The sequence below is a fragment of the Harpia harpyja genome, chromosome 7 (assembly GCF_026419915.1).
Source record: "Harpia harpyja isolate bHarHar1 chromosome 7, bHarHar1 primary haplotype, whole genome shotgun sequence".
Classification (NCBI taxonomy): Eukaryota; Metazoa; Chordata; class Aves; order Accipitriformes; family Accipitridae; genus Harpia; species Harpia harpyja.
In genome coordinates, this window is record NC_068946.1 from 28,310,078 (window position 1) to 28,330,677 (window position 20,600).

Genomic DNA, 20,600 nt, shown 5'->3' on the forward strand with positions numbered 1-20,600 from the left:
TCAGTATTTGACCCTGTATAAATTCCCCCATTAGTTCCCTATTATTTCTTTTAAAAACATTCAGATCAATTGTTTTTGTCTTTCACATTATTCACAGCAGTTTCTCCCTGAAAAAATACCAGCCTGTTTTGCTCATCTTGAGCAGGACACATGGTCCCCAATTCTTTTGTAAACTCACACTGTTTGCTCTTGTTCAATCTTTACAGGTCATCACCCTTCTTTCACTTTCATCATGGCTGGGATTCCCTAGGACTCTCACCTTCTCAAGAAGGAATTTCTTTTCAGGAAAAATTTTATAAATTCTAGGAAGAATTTATATTATCCTGACAAGGATACAGAACCTCTAAAAACCTCCCAGCTGAACTGTTAGCTCTTACAAGCAACTACTTCTCTGTTCATTATAACCTGTTGCTTCCATCTTTGTGGCTTTGTAGAGATTTTCAATGCTGTGGGATAGGAATTCCCATTCTGTGCTGCCATACAGATAAATAAATATTATTAACAATTACTGTCTGCTGGGAAGACTATCAATCTAAATAAAAAGGAAGCTTATGAAAAGAAGAGATGTATAAAGCTTGTGTACAACCAAAATGTAAAATATATTCTGAAAAAGGGAATTACTAAAAATGGTAACCTATTGTTCCCAGCTTTGCATATTGATCATTATCAGATTTTTTTGTCAACTACAGTCACTTGTTTTGGATTCTCATATCATCCCATGTTCTTTCTGGCTCAGTCATCACACCCTCGTAAGTAAGCCTTTGCACTTCAAACTTCAAATCTGCCAGTGATACATGAAACAGAATACTTATGCTTTTGTCAGACCTCTGTATCACTCCCCTCCTCTTCCAACAGCCCTATTCATGCCCAAGAGTTAAAAAGAAGAATGAAAATAGACTTAAAGCTTAAGATACACAGGAGAGTTGTTGAAGTCACCCTCCTAATTATTCAGTGTTTTGACTACTGTTCCATGTTAAGCCCTATTGCTTTAAACAGTATGAACACAAATGTACATGCAATGCACAGGTGTACGTGCCTCCTCAGCATTCCTAAAGAGCCCCATTTGAATGCAGACTGGTATATACAAGCACCTTCATCTTATGAACACTAACAACTGCTGAAATCATGCAAATTTGGCACATAAACATTTCTGTATATTTTTGACAGTATCTCTACAGTGTTCAAAAGTTGATAGGGCAATTTTGAGGATTCCTAGTGATGATACATGGAAGAAAGTCAGCTAAAATCTTCCATGTCAACATAACAGAAGCCATTTGATTCCAGAGGACATATCAACAGAAGGCTGCAATGCGAGTTCATATATCACTGTCCTAATGAATATGATTCTAAGTGAATGATCTTGCAGCTGAATTTCTTAGATTACTAGTTAAATGTATTTTTGCCTAAGCAATGATTGTGGCTTTTGTATGTATCTGACTTGTCTACAACACAGCACTCTAAGAAACACCAATAGCCTCCTAAAGCTAACATTAAGTGTTCAGTGCCACAAGTAACTGCATGGTCATACAGTCTCATCTCCTCCAGGTGACCATTAAATTTCATTCACATACCCTATATTAATTGCAAAGATCTACTTAAATGGAAACACTTTAATCCTCAATGGGGTAAACAAGTACCAGAAGCAGGGGTGATAGCAACCAGAGTACCTACAGCACCAAAGGCTCCCACAATAGCAAGGAAATGGCCTGAAGAACTTTGGCTAATCTCTGATGATTCCAGAGATGCAAAACCAACCAATAGACACAGAAGAAATCCAAACATTTGCATGCTGCGCAAGAAGGATGGTGAACTTTCGTCCACTGCAGGCAATGGCTGAAGCTGAGAAGCAAAGATTTTATCATAGCTAGTGGTTTTCAGCAACTGCAAATGTTACTAGACTGTTTACGGTAACACAAGCAATCCTGCTCTCCCCAAAGCTTGTGAAGGAAGCAGATAAGCAAGGGAAGAGAAGGCAAAGGTCTGAGCGTGGGAGTGGGTCATGTATTACTCAGAAATATTCCCCACAAAGCCTCCCCCACTGACACACGCTTGTTTTTAGCCTGAAACCTTGAATCTTTTCTGACATATGGGAATGAATTTCAAAGGCACAAAAAGACATTTTGTCTGCCAAATGTCTTCTGCCTCAGCTACAAGTTTGGTATAAAAGTATAAACTGCTTTCTTTTTAAATAACATAAACATTATTTTGAGTCCAAGTGAAATAATTTTTCCACTACTTTATGAGAGTATCAGTTGTTTCCTATGTTATAATGAGAATGGGTGGCTGTTCTGCTTTGTAAAATGCTGTACCTCAACATGACACCAAAGCCTTTCTTCTTTTTCTTTTCTGGATCTTCATTTTCTTCCTTCCTTTTCTTCTCTTTGATTTTAGATTTGCCCTTTTCCTTTTTCTTCTCTTTCTCTCTATTTTTTTTGTCTTTTTTTGCTTTGGTTTCTGCATCTTCTATTTCAGGGTTCTCTGGAGGGGCAGATTCCATGTTCTGAGCTTCTTGACCAGAGTGAGAGCTCTTATCAGAGAAACCATCTGCACAGTATGAAAAGAAGCAGTGAGGATGGCTAAGGGCCGCCAAAATGCAAACACATGAAATACAGCATGAGTGTCTACAAAGTACTCAAATGACTCACAACACTTAACTCATTTAATTGAATAACTTAAAAAGCAGACTAAACATATCTAGTGAATTCAAGCAGATTTCTATTGTAAATTAAATACTGAGTTACTTTAGTGACTTGTTTTCTAGTTATTATTCCTGATACAAAAATCCTGCCATGGTAAAACACTATTCTATTTGAAATCTAGCTTGTTAACCTCCATCAGCTCAAGAAAACTGACATGCTGGGATGCAAACACTAAGAGGTTACTTCAACAAGAGATTCTGGCAACTGAGGTAACCAACCTATGTAACAAAATGATTTCATTCACTCCCTGGAATCTTTCTATTTTAATGGCTGAACAAGAAATAGATAAACTGTTCTGTCTAGTTGAAGAGCTGTGTTGTTTCTATTTGGGGGGCTCAGGATCCCGGCACAGTTTTATGCTTCACGCTGAAGGAGACATATTTCCAGACTGGGGTCTATAAACCCATGGTGACAGAATGAGCAGCAGGGTGCTATCAATACACTCTGCCTTGTCTATAACAGGAAACAAACTTCCTGGTTGGAGAAGGGGGAATTGTAGACAGCTCTGTAAAACAAGCAAGATAATTTTTAATGTAATCTGAAGACGGCAGCTGCTTCTTGAAGTTGAAAAATATAATTATTTAAGGATTGAATTCTAAATCCTCCAAACCCACCCCTGCCCCAAAGGAGATCAGTGAAAGACTTTACACTAAACCCAGTCAAGGTTGGATGGGGTACTGCAAAGACAGCTCTATTCAGTGGAAGACATAAGCAGCTTTTAAAATGTGATCAACTTCAATTGGACTAAATCACTTGCTTATGTACTTTATTGAGCTGGCCCTCAGCAGTGCTAAGTGAAGGTGGCTCCCTCAATATGTGCCATTAGCAACATACCCTCTTCTCCATCTTCAGGTCCATCGTAAGACTTGTCAATAGCAGCTCGGAAACTCTCATTACACCCCCGACCACGGACCACGTGAGGCCTGGGTCTGTGAAAAGGGAGTTCGTTCTTCCTAACTTCAGCCACAGCAGTCTGAAGACTCTCAAGAGAACTGGACTTCTTCAATCCCAGTGTAGGACCGAAATCTTTGCCAGATGAATCTGGAAAACAAATAGTTAAGTTTTTGTACCTAAAACCACACAGAAACATGAATCTAGTCAGCCAGATACATTTAATTGTGTACTTTATTACTTGGGGCCTTTGAAATAGTATGCAATCAATGTAATTTGTTCTAAAAATAACATCAAGTTAAACCTAGTTCAGTAGATATCCCCGTTCAGACTTGGAGGGACTTACACATAATTTACAGACCTGAAAACAGTGACGGGCAATAGCTGGCTCGCTCTGTGTCACTTTAAAGCCTGCACCAGTGATAAGGATGGGGTTGCTTCTTCCCCCTTTGACAGCAATTCCAACTGGACACTGCTAACAGTCTCAAGGAGAACATTATCCTTAGACTCACAAAACCAAACACTGCTACACAACAAGAGTTTTGGTTTTTAGAATGAGTCAGGTTGTATGAATGGTTGATATTTTCAAACACATTTCTCCTGTGACAAGATATTATTAGTTGTCTCAGTCTTATCCGACCTTTTTCTTCAAGCTGAAGCTGGTGCTATGATATCAACACACACAGCAGGTTTTTCAAGAAACAAATATTTCCAGCAAAGTACAGCTTACCATAAATGATGTTGTTGCCTCCTTGCTTATATGCATTAGAAAGCACTTCATACAAAAAAAAGCAAATACCTTCCTGTGTCTCCCAAACCTTTCCTCTCTTTGAATGCTTGACTATCTGACCTTAGAAAGGCTTTATTTTGTGGCAGCATTAGTGTTAATTAGTATTAATATAATGATAGTAGAATAGATAAAGAAAAAAGTTCAACGAATACATGCATACCAATCAATGAAATTCACAGCTTAATTTAAAAGCCTTTGTAGCATCTACTTAAGTTTTTATACGGCAGAACAGTAAATGTGACATATTGACACCGCAGAAAAGACTTTGCCTTGCAATATGCCTTCCGTCTTTGAGAACACAAATGCTTTTGTTTTCAACTTCTACGTGATACTAATGCAAGCAACAGGAGAATGTAAAAACAGAAGACCTTCACGTACATGTCCATACACTGTCAAGCCTGAAGAGATTCAAGGAACACAGAAAAGACAGGTATGTTAGTACTATATGCTGTGATTTTAGCAATCCTAGGGTGCGGATATTTCTGAATTAATACAGTGTGATCAGCGAATCTTAAAAGGAAAATAGCTAAGAATTGGCACCAAACAGAGACTCATCGGTAGTGTCTACATGAAGCAATTTACAATTCCATTACCTGCAGACTGCTATGTGGCTGAAAATAAGGTGGGGGTGGCGTGGGGTGTGTGCCGAGGGGTGTGGAGACAAACAAGTTTAAGGGAAGCCTGGTTGCTCCATCACACAGTGCAACCTTCTTTTGTTCACTGATTGCCATTCTGGAGACTACCATTATTGCCAAATTAGCAAGTGCTAAAATGGAGTTAGAGCAATGACTACCATACAACATAAAGGTGCTTAAAATCACTAAAAACTTGTGCATTAGTAAGAGGCACTGTGGTGCCTATCTCAGGCTGAGAAGGGGGCAAAACCAAGGGAAGCATAATCACTGTAAAAGGTGGCAAAGTGAAAGCCGCTCTGATTAGCAGAGAAAAAGCTTTCTTGTTCTGCAGTCAGAAAACAGGTCTGATGGGTTGCTTCTGCAGAAGATCCAGGGCACCATGGTAAAACCAGCAGAGCGTGGCCAGCTGCAGCGGCCCAGGGAAAGCGGAGCTCAGCCAGGCTGGGTCGCAGGCTTAAGCTGAGGGCTGCCTGGGCGGAGGTGGGCGAAGGCATGCCAAGGGCTACGGCTCCCACCTCTGCGGGCAGCTGGCACCCAGTGCACTGCCTGCGGAGCCTCCCGGGTTTAAAGGCGACTACGGCACCTTCAAGGAAGCGACGGCCCCAGGCCCACCTCCAGAAGCAGGCAGTGCAGTCTCAGGGAAGGGCCACCGCTCCACGCAGCCACACACAGACCGCAGGGACCGGCTGGTGCCCATGGCTCGGGGGGTGGGGGTGGGTTTGCCGCCAACGCCAATTTCCAGGCTGCTGCAGCTACCCAACTACCTGAGACAGCTGTGTCAAAAGCCAGCGCAAAGGTGTTTCTATACACATCCCAGTACAAGCTGTACTACATCAAATTAGTGCCCTAAGCTGCATTACCTGAAAAAAAGTCTCAGGTTAAATGCCAGTTAGACCCTGTCTTATATAAAGCTAAGCCAATTACTCAGACGGGAAGACCACTCTTCCCATATGAAGGCCATTCCTAAGAAAATCCAAGCCAACACCTAAGGTTTGGAGTGACACACTCAAACGTCACATGTACCAGAAAGCAAGCTGTCTGCTCAGCCTTGCTGCAGCTTCCCCGGCACACACTGTGATGCAGTTTTTAGGCACCTGGTCACATACTACATAGTTCAGTCAGGATCACCAAGAGAAGGTTCTTTGTCCAATACTGGCCTTAACAATTGCGTGGGAAACTCAGAGTTATTAGCAAAGTATGTTTCTTTCCGTATAAATAGCCTTTATTTTGCTATTTTATCCTAACATGAAAGTCCCCCTGAGGAATTAATTTTAGTAATAACTAGCAATAATTTCCTGGTTTTTGATATTTTAAAGAGAACACTTACAGTCACTTTCAGTGACACTTACTACTACTTTCAGTAGTATTTTCAGTTTGCCACTAAAAAGAGGAAAAAAGAAACTAAATGGAGCGTTCTTTAGCTACCAAGTAAATTCACAACACCACTACCTTGGGAACTGATTTTTTTTTTTTCTAATGCTCTGAAAAGAAATAGAACTGGCTTGTGGTCACTTCATTGCCTAACATAAAAAAATAATGTGTTACCTTAAAGGATGGTATAAAATGGCAAAGATTAACTGTATTTCTCCCTCACTGGCAAAGAAAGTTAAATTTCATCTGTGATCGTCCTGTGTTCTAACATTTAAAAGGTGTCCTCATTATTCAAAAACTTACCGAGAGCCTTTAGTCACAGATCAGTATTAAGCCTTTAGTTGCCCCTTTCTAAGGCTGTAATAATTTACACTGAAATTTCACTGGCAATATTGGAAGTTTCTCACTATTATCGTCAAAATCCACCCATGAAGAAGCACCTGAACCCAGGTGAAAAATAACTGAATTTTTTTCTTACTGATGACAGTAGTAGCAGTGCAACTTCATTAAGAAAGGGAACATTCAGTCAAAAAGTTTACATCCTTGGACATTCTCACCAGGGTTTTCAGTGAGAACTTAATATTTTTGCTATTCAACTTTTATTCCTTTTTTTCTTTCATTGTAAGGCTGCAGAAATCACACATTAGTGCACAACTAAAGATACAGGAGCTGAGGAGCTTCCCTAAGCAGGGAGACCAGCCCCTTCCTTTCACAGCCAGCATCTATTACTGGATGCTTTACAGAGAAATGCACAAGATTCCGTAATGAACAAGAACCAAATCCCAACTAGCTATATTTACCTCTCCTGTCGCCCCCCAGTAACTTTTGCATTTCTGGACTGCTGCAAGCCTGAAAACATGAATTTTTCCTTATGGGTAAAAAAAACCAAACCCAACAAATAACAAAAAAACCTTCTCACCTTTTACAAGTTATTAACAGGCATTTCTGGGGGTGCATGGTGTGCGTATGTGTGTCCACATCTAGCCCTACCCAGATTTTTAATACAAAAATACAGTTTGGCAATGAGAGATTTCATTGTTCACTGTTTCTTTTTATGGATTTTAAATTCTTGAGCCCTCATTTTACTGCTTCTTGTAGTACAATGATAAAAAGTCAACTGAAGCATACACTTTGGGTTTTTTTTATATAAATCGTGAATTACTTTATGCATCGCTAATGAATTTATGAGAGAAAACAACAACTGACATCAGTACCTGCCTATGACTGGCTGAAATCAAGTTGCTGGTTCCTAGATGATATCTGTAATGATCATCCTTTAACTGAAAGATAGTATTACACAAACCTTAATTTTCTGCTCAATGCCAACATGGCTACCACAGATTTTTTTTTCTTAATGTACTAGTAAAAGCAAACCTGCTTTCTGTTCTTTTATTATTATTAGTTTCAGGTATTTCCAGGCTTCCCTTTTTCCCACATCTGCACACTCCTTTCTTTTTCTATAGCCCAGCAGAAGGAAACATGCCAAAAGCGTGATGTGAGTCCTGAAAATCAAAGGGAAACAAATGACCCACCTTGTGGGCAATGCAAGCCACGCCAAAGGCATGTGTAGAGAGAGTGGAACTAAAGAGAAGCCATGAATCACTGCCATTCTAAATGAAATACAACTCCTAATACACCCTAAACAGTAAACGTTTTATATATTTATCATTAATTTTACTTTTTAGATAATGTTTCTTCTCAAATACCGAAACTATATAAATATGCCTAAAGGATAACATTCAGAGGAACCTATCTGTGTGAGCTAAACTAATTTAGATTTACATTTTGAAAGATATAGTGAGGTAAAAATCAGTTATGAAGAAAGAAAGAAGGGAAAGTGTCACCAAGACTGAGAAACTAGAACAAACACAAAGTTGTAATAGATTATAAATAGTCTGGCTCTGTATTTACCAGAGCCCTAAACACACATGTTCCTGGTTCCTACTACGTTGCACATGATGGAGGTGCACGCGTTACTAGGGAAAAGAAAATGCTGATGAAAACAATGTGTCTTCTATCCTGTGGGTACTGGGATGGTGGAGATAGCACGTGAGTGCTTTTAGCAGGCAAACAACCGTTTGTTCATGAAACACCAAGGCTGACTTTTGTTGTGGTAGGACTCAGAGTGAGATATGCCAACAGCTTCTGGGGAAGCAGCTACAGCCCAGTGCCTGTTCTGCTTTGGACATACACCTTGGGTAACATTCATGATGCCCCTTAGCCTCACTGAACTCGGACCTACCGCAACCTAACTGATCTAACTGCTCACTCTGTAGTGTTCTCTTCTCTAAAGGAATTGGGGCATGTTTAAAATATCTTTTGATACATTTATGTTCCCGTGATTTTCAAAATACAATCAATTCATTGATCACATACATGTTTGGGTTTTTGACACAAATTAATGTATTGCTAACCTTACATTGCCCCTGCAGAGGTGAGGATAGCAAGTATGGTTTCAGAAACACCCCAACTTTTGTTCAGGAAGGAAAAAGCAGGATTTCTGTTGTACAGAATCAAATGATATAGTTATCAGGCTGGTACAACAGGCCTCTCAGCAAAATTTAGTCAAAATAGATCCCTGCTGTAGGGAAACCTTTTGTATGAGAATGAACCAAATCTGTTACCCAAGTGAAAGATATCCAAAGATACAAAAGGCAAGAGACAGTAAGACTTGACTGCTTTACTCTCCCCTTAGCTCCTTTTGGAAATTTACCTCTAAATAAATTGGTGTGTAACATGAAAACTGTGAGCATCTTTTAATAAGTGTAAGGTCGAAAGATAAAACATTTGTCATTATTACCAATCTCCATGTGCCATAAACATCAGAGAATAGGTAGACAGACACGGTTCTTACCTACAGGGTTGCAATATCATATCGTAACTTTAATTAATTCATATTCAATTCTTTCTGAACCATTTTGTTCAATGTAGTTTCATTTATTTCTGGTAGGATTCACAGTATGCACAACTGCAAAGGACTTTTTTTCTCTTATATTTTTATATTCAGATACTTCCTCAATGTCAATTGATTCAATGCAGAGAATGATTTAGGAAGGAGGAATTTGAAAATCATTACGTCATTTAGCTTGTGATTTTCAAATGAAGAGCTTTAATAGGACATTTTTGTAGAATAACCTTATCATACTGTAGCCTTTTCTTCAACACTAGTTTATACAGGTAGCATAGAAAAGATTATGAAGGGCTTGATAAAAAGCAAGAGAAAAATCACTATCTTGCACTCACATATTAAAGACAACATGTATCGTTTTGCTCATTTTGTACCTCAAACCAAGCATTCCAAATTAGAAGCAGGAATACTGAACACACAACAATGCCACACCTGACGGGGGGATAGGGGAGGATCTAAGAAAGAGAAATCAAAGCATGGGAGAATTTAACAAGTTCTCTGATTAAAAGAGCCAGCTACAGTCTTCAGATTTACAGGTATTTCAATCTATTTTACTACATATAATGATTGCAATTTAGCCCATATTTGCACAAACTGCAATTTCAACTATGAATAATGACAGTTCACAATTTGTAGCTAGAAGGTACACTAAGCTTTAGCCAACTGAAGAGGAAAGGCTTTGAATAAGGCAGCCATTAGGCAAGAGGCAAAAATGCACTACTGTCATCTTGGAAACGTATGCTGATGTCATCGTTTTCTATACTCTTATTACTAACAAAAACCAACATTGCAGAAGAACGTGTTAATATTTCAAAAAGAATAATATGTACAGCATTAAACATCTCAAAAATGCTATTAAGTTTCAGAGTGCAACAATATTAAAGCTAAGAATTAGGAGCAAAAGAAGAAAGAGATTCAAACAAAAGCACTCAGAGAAATGGCATGTGCATTTGCTAGGTTAGTGCTGAATGTTGGACAAAATGTAGCCAAGCCTGTCTTTGCATAAAAGACTGTCTAATGTTATCTGTTGAAATAATTAGTTTTCTCCATTTGTTTACACGTTTGACCTCTCACATAACCTTCCACTTCACAGTATAGCTCTGCATCCAGTGATATATTTCCTAGACATTTGAATCCCTACTCCTCCAGCAAGCTAGTGTTCTCTCTCTAGTTGGTGCAAACTGAAGCACTTACCCTTCAAACAGGTCCCAGTATAAATTAAGCTACCTGACCTTCTACAAAGCAGGAGCTTTCTCCTCAAGGATATTTATGTATATCAAATTGATTTTAGATATAGCTGTTACAACCTGCTAGAGGAAAACAGCCATAGGAAAAGCAATGCAGACAGGAAAAAGTCCAGTTTTTAGAAAATATGATTCCCCAGTGATTTCAGGCACCTTGTAAATTGATCAGCCTGGAATTGAATAGTAGTAAAAAAAAATTCCAGTGCCCTGTGATTGGTTTATTTCTACTTCGACACCCACCCTCTGATAAGGTCAAACATTTCAATCTGGCTTTAAAAAATTGGGAAATGTTATGCCTTCTGAGATTAATTGATATAAATTACACTTCTCAAACTAAACCAACATTTTTGTTCCCAGGCCAAAGTTTAACACGAAGTGAGAGTCCTTGCACTAATATTTAAACAAAGTCACTTTTAATGGTATGAGGCTAACATCCAGAGTGTTACCTTTGACCTGTAGGGCAGAGGAAGAAACTTCTTCAGTAGCAGAACAGAAGAAATCAAACCAACACTTACGTTAAATTCATGGTTATGATCTATTTTGTTAAGCCTTAAGGCTATTTTAAAATAAAGCTGCTGAATTATTACTCAATCTTAGTCATCAAGCCTGAAATCATATTTTTAAAAATGACTAATTTAAATCAGAAGTAACAAATTAAAAGGATACAAAAAGTTCATATTAAGCTTTCTGTTTTCTTCGCTAATTCAAAGCTTTTTTTGAGTTCTTTACATGTGAATGCAGAAAGAAATTCTCTCACATCAACCATTTTATTCACAATTATTTTCTTTTTTAAAAAGTGGTATGTTATTTTTACAGATCAAGTTTTGGCCTGGACACATTTTTACAAACACTCACTTAAGCGTCATTCAGGGATTAATAGGCTATTACAACAACAAGGAAGATTATTATTATAAAAGAAAAGTCAAGCCACGCCAAGGCAACAATGAAAAATACACTTCAATTTCACCAATTTAACTTGCAATTAAAAAATAAATTATATAAAACACTTCCTTTGTGTGTGCTTTTCTTTATCTGTGAACATTAAGACTAAGGAAAATAAAGGTAGATTTTTAACAAAATAACCTGGGAAAAGGATACCTTTTGCTAATAATGGCATTGCTTTTGTATACCTGCCCACACTCTGATCAGTGAATCCTACAAGCTTGAGATATTTATGAGCTCTCTTTATTGCTACCCCCCCCAACAAACTGCCCAACAGCCGCTCTAATTTAAGATGCTCTAAATATTGTTGCCATGGGTGACACATGAACATGAGTAAGGCAAAGCTCTGCTAATAAAAAGGCTTTCACAGCATTTCAGTCCTTCCTCATAAGTAAAGTTAAAATTTATGGCTTTTAAAATACTGGATCTGAGAGAGGTCAGGTGAAATGGCTGCTAGTAATAAAAGGAATCAATATGCCACAGCATCTGAAGCAGCCAGCCAACTAAATAAACACTTCATCCAAATCCACTTGGCCCTGAATTAAAAGAACATAAAATACTGTATTTATTTTGTTTGCCCTCCACCAGTCCATGGTTTGCATCACTACATCCGCTAGAATTCTAGACAGAGTAAGCGACAAACATATGTTGGCCAAGTAGCAATTAAACTGTATGTCAAGGCTAGGAGCAATTAACTGGGCATTAACCTTATCAGGGAACCACTTCTGCATTAGCCAACTACAAACAGGCAAACATCTCAGTCTGGGAAGATTCTGCAATGTGTATTTACAAAAGCTTCAGAGGACTCAGACTTTCTGTCTCAGGCACATACAGAGTAAATGAGCCATTTCCAATAATAACCCTTTATTCATAAACCCTGAACAAAACCAGAATCACCTTTTCCAGTGATTAGCGTGTCCTATCAGCATAGAAATGCAAGACAATTTGTTCCTTACAGTACTTTAAAATAAAGCAGACCAAAAGAAGTAGTGAACTCACATCTTTTGCTCCTAATCTACATTTGGTTCAGTTTATAGATTGATTTCCAGAAGAAGTTATGAAAACCTATTGTCTTCTGTTTATTTGTACATATTTAAACAGAAAGTGCATAGGTTAATTTTCAGTTTAAGAAATTAATGCACATTTTGCTTGAAGTTGCCAGCAGATAACCTGTAAAAAGGTACTTATGCACCTGTAATCAATCTATATATACACACACACAGAGGCCAAAGGCATGCATATTTTTGAAATTGCTTTGTTTATGAATTTAATAATATTTATCTTGAAACAGTTTTGAAAAGTTGATGTCAAAATCCAACTCTTGAATAGGAATATGCAGAATTTTGTCAAACCTACTATTAACTAAGAGAAACTGTTATCTAGCACAGCTCTGACTCAAAATCCCTACAGAATTTGAAAGGATTATGTAGGTTTTCAGCAAAAGTCCTCAGCAAAGGTTCCTTTTTATTTCCTAGTGAGATTTTGAAGAACATTTGAATGCTTAAAAATTTGGTAACAGTATTTTATTAAAGATTCCTCACAGCTGAATCCACAGTTGGAGTGATATTGGGTCTTTGACGTAGCTTTATTTTACATGCTTTGCTTTTTTTTTTTTTTCTCCCCTTCTTCCTTAAACTATCCTCTGTACTGAAACTTCTTTGCTTGGTCTTATTCCAGAGACGAGGATTGTTTTTAGAAAAACAAAAAACCCCAAAGAATACACCTCCCTCTTGCCATATCTGAAAAACTAAGGAGTGGGAAAAGTACATTCTTCCAGGTTAGTAATACTCGCCCCCCCCCCCCCGCTATTCACCAATAACTTCAAAAGGACTGAAAGGAAACCTTTCAAGCTGTGCATGCAAGTAGGCTGTGAACTAGGTCCTTCACTATAGATTTTAGGGAAGTAAAGTTTAATTTCCATGTCTAGGTTATTTCCTCTAACGTTAGTTGGATCTGGGTAAACTTGGCCATAAAATTATGCCTAAAGTACAGAAACAGAAATACATATGCACTCCCATAGGTACGTGAGCATACAATGATATTCCATGTGCACATTTTCAGCAACTACAATGATCCCACCTACCGACACACCAGAAGCTAGAACGGAATATTCACACAGGCTCCTCAGCCTACGTGTGTAAATAAGTTGCAAAGTTTAATAAGAAACTCAAGAAGGCAGAGGGTCATGTGAGCAGAGAGAACATTCGTAAAATAAAGACTTTAGTATTGAGAAAATTATTTTGTAGGTCTTAAAACAAGAAAAGTATTTTCAGGGCTTTCTTCCACAAAACTGAATCGTTAGAAATATCATGTCCAATTCATGAACAAATGGCAAGGAATTTTCCTTCTAAACAGCTGCAGCCAAGGATTTTGCTAAACTGTCCTGTAGTGTGCAAAGACACAGACTTACACCCAATGACATCTGGCTGTCTTCTGGGGTTTTAACAGACATGATTCACAACTGGATTACAATCCCAGCCTTGCTTAAAAATAAAGTCAAAATACTACTTTAGTTATACTGGTTAACTCTGAGACACAGTCTATACGATTTACTGCTTTACACTTTACATTTGTTTGGGCATGTATAGTACAACCTTTTGTTAAGAGGTTTGCAGCTCCCTTGCTAGATATGTCATGATGTGTCATTTTAATGAAAAGGTTATTTTTAAAAAGAAACTGTCAAAGATGTGAATGAGAGATCAAATAAAGCTAGTTTTGCAAATCTGAATTTTTGGAAAACTAGTTACGTTCTTAGATGTTTAGCAAATGTACACCTAGCCTTTAATATCCCCCATGGAAAATGGAACCTCCTCAGATCTCCAAGTTTTGTTCCCTCTGCAGCAATTTTTAGTATTCTAAAGATGGTACTCTATTAATTACCGAGTTATGTGTTTAGGACCTTTTCAATATGCAGTTTTGCACTGCTACAATGTGTTTAAATGGCAAATTAGAAAAGCTAATTGAATTGCTGCATGGAACAACTTAGAATATGATTTAACCACAGTAGCAAACAAATACCAACTTTTCTTGAGATTTTCTTATCCATTTTCCTTGCCTATGTACAAATGACATTACCTCATTCTCTTTCACTTCCCCAATAAGTGGAGAGTAGATACAAATACGCTCCCAAACGTAATATTGTACCAGACTGCAGAAGTGTAGGGTCAAAAGAGAAGAAAGGGTGATTCCAATTCTTGGCAACATCCTTCATCGACCAATGGGGACATTTCTGGAGAAGTTAGTCAAAGCACTATCCTAAATCATGATCAAAAATTCCAAATTTATCCAGGTTTAACAGGATGGTAAGCAGCAGCCACAGTGATACTACAACCAAGATAATTGGATACAGGTTAAGCCAATCAAACAACATTTTAATACAGACAAATCCAAGATGGCTTATCCTAGAAAAATAAAGGTTTCCTCTAAGCTGGGACTCAATATTATTGGAAAACACATGATTCTGCTCAGTGACTCCATATACTCTCAAAGCATGAACCAGAATCTAGCTACAAGTAGATCAGGATGCACTTGCATAACCAGACTTTTAATCAACCGTATCAGAAAACCAATACAGTACCATGGATCAGGTGCAAAGCTCAGTGCCCAATTTGATCTACTTCAGCTACTTGATGGTTGGATCCTTGGATGGAATTTCAAAATCGGATATTACAAAGGCAACTGTTCTACAGGGACAGTCAGTTATTTCAAACAGACAGCAATCCAATCAAAATACATCAGTGCAATGAAATATCCTAAATTAATACTGAACTGCAATCTTTGCCTAGAGCAGGGTCGTAAGCAATTGATAGCAACTGCAACTTTTAGGAGCCTTACTCTAAGATCAAAGCCTAAGTGTACTCAAATTAACAGGGATTCTAGAAATGGAACAAGTAGGTTTGTTTCCAACCTCGTTCAAGCCTGGGGGCCAAATCCTCAGCTGGAGTAAATCAACACTTTTCCAGTGTCTGCCAGGTTGTAACAACTGAGTATCTGTCCTTTGATCTTTGTACTCTGCTGGCACCATACTTTGGCATTATACACACCTGCCCACAGAGAGTGAGACAACGTTAACTTGTTTTACTAAGTTACAGCGCAAGTGTCAGATGTTAGCCAGTTCAGTCTGTGGTGGATTCAAAGTAGTGATTTCTAGCTTAAAAAAAGCTCTTTGTGATTTTAGCAATCCAGAGAGCCATCTTCGGTTGCCCCCCAGTCCTGCTAAAGGAGAAAGAAGAAATGAATATATTTATATGCCTTTCAGCAGGAACCTGTTTCCTCTTTGAAAGCTCTGTTTCTACTTATTCAAGGAATCAAAGGTCTGGAAAGAAGTAATAGATTCATAAGTATAAGCAGCACAAAGATGCATCATCATAATTATCAGTAGTTTTGAAATATTACCTCATGCTTTAAGCACATCATCATGTGAAATTTCTGAGGTAAGAGCACCTCTGCTAACTGCAGCTCATAAGAGTAGTTTGTGCAGTGTTTTCCCCGGCTTATTTTTTATCTTGTGTGTGTCCGTGGTGAGTGCAGTCCAGATAAAAAAAAAAAATTTTCAAAGTCACTTACTATGTTACAGCAAATTTTCACTGTGTTCTTTTTCTAGTCCTATAGCATTTAAAAAAATGAACAAGTATTTACATGTTTTTAAAAGAACACTTTCCAAGTAGTGTGTTTTGATTTGTTCTTTTTCTTATTTTAAGTAATAGTTTCCTCCTCTGCTGATGTTTTGCTGGTTCTTTGGTCAACATTGATGGAATCCATCCAAAATACACTGGACAACGCTAACTTCTGAAATACTAATCTGCAGCTTTCATTTTGCTTGAGACTGACAGCTAACTTTAGTAGGGCCTGACCTCTAGCCAGAACACTTTCATGGAGACAAAGCAATTATATTAATGTGCAAAGCAGTAGTTACTGTTGATCATCAACCAATCAGGAAATAAATCTGCGTACAAAGAAATGCTGTCAGATATAGAGCACAAATAAATAAAAAGAAAATGTATTTTTGTTAACCCTTTCCTGTTATGCTAATTTGAGAGTCAGCAGGTATAAAGTTTTCAAATTCTAATGTTATATTGCAAATGACATATTGCCATTTAATACCCTGAATCATTTGCAACAATAAATGTCTTCCTTTCTAGTAATCTCATTTTGAATTTTATATTTGGCTTATTTAATACTAAAAGGTTAGCACATTGATCTCTGACCCCAAAATCCAGATACTGTCCATAAACACACAGTTTACTTATACATGAAGGCAAATATATTTGGCTATATATACACACAGTCATACAACATAAAGGTATAAAACTTCATTCTTGCAATTATGTTGCTTCTCAGCTACATTTCTAAATGCTATGGGAATATAAAAATTAGATACTACTACTTGTGGCCCTTCAGTAGATTCTTGAAACTAAATAACGAATTGTCGTGGTTTAACCGCAGCCAGCAACTAAGCACCACGCAGCCGCTCACTCACTCCCCCCCCACCCAGTGGGATGGGGGAGAATATCACTAATATTCTTGAAATTATAAGCTTTTGCTCCAACTACAATAAAAGCTGGTCTCACAAACATTAAGAACAAATGCACACAAAAATTTTGAACAGTTTCAAGGATATTAAGTAGCTCTGCCATATTTCTCTAGCAATATCAGAACATTTTATTTTGCCTTTTTACAGTGGCTAGTGCTGCAGTTTAACTTTTTCAGATTGCCCAACAGTATAAGAACATAGCTCTCGTGTTCAGTGATTACCTTGCATAAAAAACTTTTAGCATCTATATGGTTATACTAACTTTTTGTTTCTTCTGTATCAAGAGTGAACACTTGCATCTGTATTCTGCCCTGTATCCTATTTTTTGTGAAATATTTTTGCCTTCTTTAGTCTTTTTCTGACTGTGGACCAGTATTTCCTCTGCATTAAGAGGGAAATTTGGTTAATCTGTGAAACGCATGCCATTCCATTTCCTCAAGAGGACAATGCAAAACAAGCCATACTGTGGCTGGGTATAGACTTATGGCAATCAATTACTTCAATATTTATATAATTCATAAAATTGCATGCATATTATCACACAGTTAATCAGAGCTGCTTGGCAGCTTCTTCCCTCAACCTTTAATGAATATGTCAATTGTCATGTAGGACAGCGATACATACTAAGGAATTTACTTCAGAGCAGAAAAATAAATCAGATTTTGAAACACTGAGGTTAATGTTATTAAAATAAAAAATGTAATGGTTCTTATACCATATGCTTAATTGGCCCCCCTGCAAAAAAAGCAGTCCCACAGGAAGGAGCAGGAAGCTACTAGTTGGGTTCATATCTTGCTGTAAGAGAAAAAGAAAGTAATGGGTAATCAATCATAATTTCTATTCACAGCAACAACCCTGATAAACATTTATGTGAATGATTTTTTTTTGTTGTGGATACTAAGAGTTTACATGTGTTCAAAGGGAAGCAAGAAAACTCAAGAGAAGCAAAATCTATCGAAGATTAGCAGATAAATAGAAACTATTCTTGCCTTCAATCTTTAAGTCCCTGAATATTTGAAGGCAAGGAATGCTCTTGGAGAAGTAAGATATAAACTTGTCATATCTTTGCATTTCTTGTTAGGCATTAGCATTTGGTAGTATCAGAAAGAGGACATGGGCTATATAGACTTTTTGTCTGATCCTGTATGACCACTGTTATCTTCTTGGGATGTGTTACAGGTGAAAGGCGTCCAGAACAACAAAAAAACAAAAAACCAAACCCCCAAATAAAGATGACACTGCTTCCTGTTCCTATCAATTCTTCATTAGTTGCATTATGAAAGCACACAGAACCTCTCTAATCATGGGCCAAAACCTCGCTGCACTTGGTGTTATACCAACTCAAAACAGAATAATATTCAGTACCTCTAGTAATTTTTGATCAAGCCTACCTGTATTTCTACAATACTGGCTCTCTTTTGAGTGGCACAACTATAGATCTCTGTTTCTGCAGTGATTTATTTATAATTTGTCAACACTTTGTAAAGTGCAGTTCATCTCCTGCTACATTCCCTTTATGCTCCTATGCCTCAGATGTTTTCTATTTTAAACAGAAAAAACAGATGTTTTGGCACAATATTAATTTACTCAGATTTCACATTCAGATTGAACCTGAACTGTTAAGATAAGTACAGCATTTCAAATGAATGTTGCAAGCATCAGCTCATAACAGAGCTAATAACAAGTTCCTTCCTCACCTTTTAAAGACGACATTAGTGGTTCATGTCTTCTGAACAGCAATATAGAAGAGCTGAGCACAGATTTTCCTGATATTCTCTTAAACTGTTTTTGCTATTTGTTTATTTCAAGTCAGTTCTGACAGAATGGTCCCTTCTTGCTTAGGTGCTGTTCACAGAATGGGTTAATTTTTCTCCAAATAGATTATAAAAAAAAAAAAAAATTCTGTTTTAGCACAGAAGCCCTCTGATTTGGAGTTCGTATTTTGTGACAGCTTTAATACAGCCTTATTGCCGACTGTCATTCTTCAATGTCTGTGCTCTCAACTCTTAGAAGACTTAAATGATATTCCTGTACACTAAAGAACATTAGAAACATACTACCTTCTAGTTAATTCAGTTTGATCTAAAACAGCTACCCTGAGTAAGAACTAATATTGATATTGCCTTATACCAAATGACTGTTAAACTTTAATCACTAGGTTTTCTTAGGCTGATTAAGCAATTAAACTGCTTAAATGAAAACTACAGGCAATTGCTTAAATGAAAACTACAGGCAATTGATTTACATGAAGGTACTAAGGAATTCTATTTGAAGTTTAAGAACAATTCTCTACCAAAGATAACAAACATATGAAAGCTCAAATTGCAAAAGCATATTTCAGTATTAGTTGTTCTAGTACTGTTGGCCTTTTTGTTGTTTATTGATTCCATTTACTTGAGCAGTCATTCCTGGTTTCCATTTTCTAAAAATCAGTAACAAAACGGGCACTCTGTTCTGCTAATGCAAATTACAGTGCAAGTAAAGACTCTTCATACATTGTAAGTGTAACTCATCACTAAACTGGAAGAATTACTGCCTCTACTTTTTTAGCTATAAAAACTTCCTTAAAAGTGTCTAGTGTCCCTTCTTTCAGTTTGGATCATAAAGTATTTGCCATAACAAGACAGAAGGAAAGAGGTGGAGCTTTTAATGCCAAGTCACATAGGTCTGAAAGGAGTTACTGTTGCAGAAACATTCATTGTTGCTAAGGTTTGAGGAGCACTGAAATGAACAGGACTACCTGCAAGGTAAGTAACTGCCCAAAACAAACAACAAGGACAGAGTTCGCTCTACATTTGATCAGTTTACTGCTTCTGTTACTCTAGGTGAGTATCAGAAGATTCTTGCATCTCCAGTTGAAATGAAGTACTAAACATACAAAAGGATGTCAGAACCTCACTAAGACTCCCCTAAAAAAACCAAACCCAAACAAAACCCAAACAAAAAAACCACCCCCCCCCTCCCCAAACCCACCCACCCACCCAACCAAAAAGAACACCAAAAAACCAACAACCCCAAAAAGCAAGGAAAGAGGGATGTGTTGATCTGCTTATACGGTACTAGGAAGCTGGGGGTTTTCTCATCAAACAGAAGTTAAGCAAACATGTTATTTTGGCTTGAAGCAACCAAGTACATATCTACATCTCTTGTCACTAATAACATTCACTACCTACATGTACTTTCTCTGTTGCGTCGGCATCTTGCAGGGTGAAGGAGCAGTATAAAGGACAGGTAAGCTAATCACTGACACAATACCACTGTGCTGACTGGTGAGTGCTCAGGTCAGAATTTTAAAAGATTACTTGTGGGCTCCTCCATGAAGGGAAGAAGAAGGGTAGAAAATGAAAAGGGAAGCTAGGCAAGCAGAGAGTCTATATAGGGATCGGATTTTATAAAATATTAAGTACTTGCTCTCGGAAAATGAATGCTTTAAGATTTCAGCTTCAATCTTGTGCCCTATAACCCATGGCCCCCCATTTTATTTATAATAGCTAAGATACTTAATCTTTTTATACTACCACTCTATATTGTTCCAAATCCAGAGGTTTAGGCCCAGCACTAGCTACTTGAAGTCAAAGTGATTCTTA

General features: G+C 37.6%; 1 protein-coding gene across 4 annotated transcripts in view; it reads right to left on the reverse strand.

Annotated features, from left to right (window-relative positions):
* PARD3B (par-3 family cell polarity regulator beta) overlaps nucleotides 1-20,600 on the reverse strand; it is a 447,999-nt gene that overhangs the window by 142,721 nt on the left and 284,678 nt on the right. For all 4 annotated transcript variants that reach the window (XM_052791531.1, XM_052791532.1, XM_052791533.1 and 1 more), the window contains 2 exons: nucleotides 3,534-3,740; nucleotides 2,310-2,544 (listed from right to left, as the gene is read on the reverse strand). In XM_052791531.1, coding sequence (XP_052647491.1) covers nucleotides 2,310-2,544; nucleotides 3,534-3,740 — 442 coding nt within the window. The remainder of the gene's footprint in view (nucleotides 1-2,309; nucleotides 2,545-3,533; nucleotides 3,741-20,600) is intronic.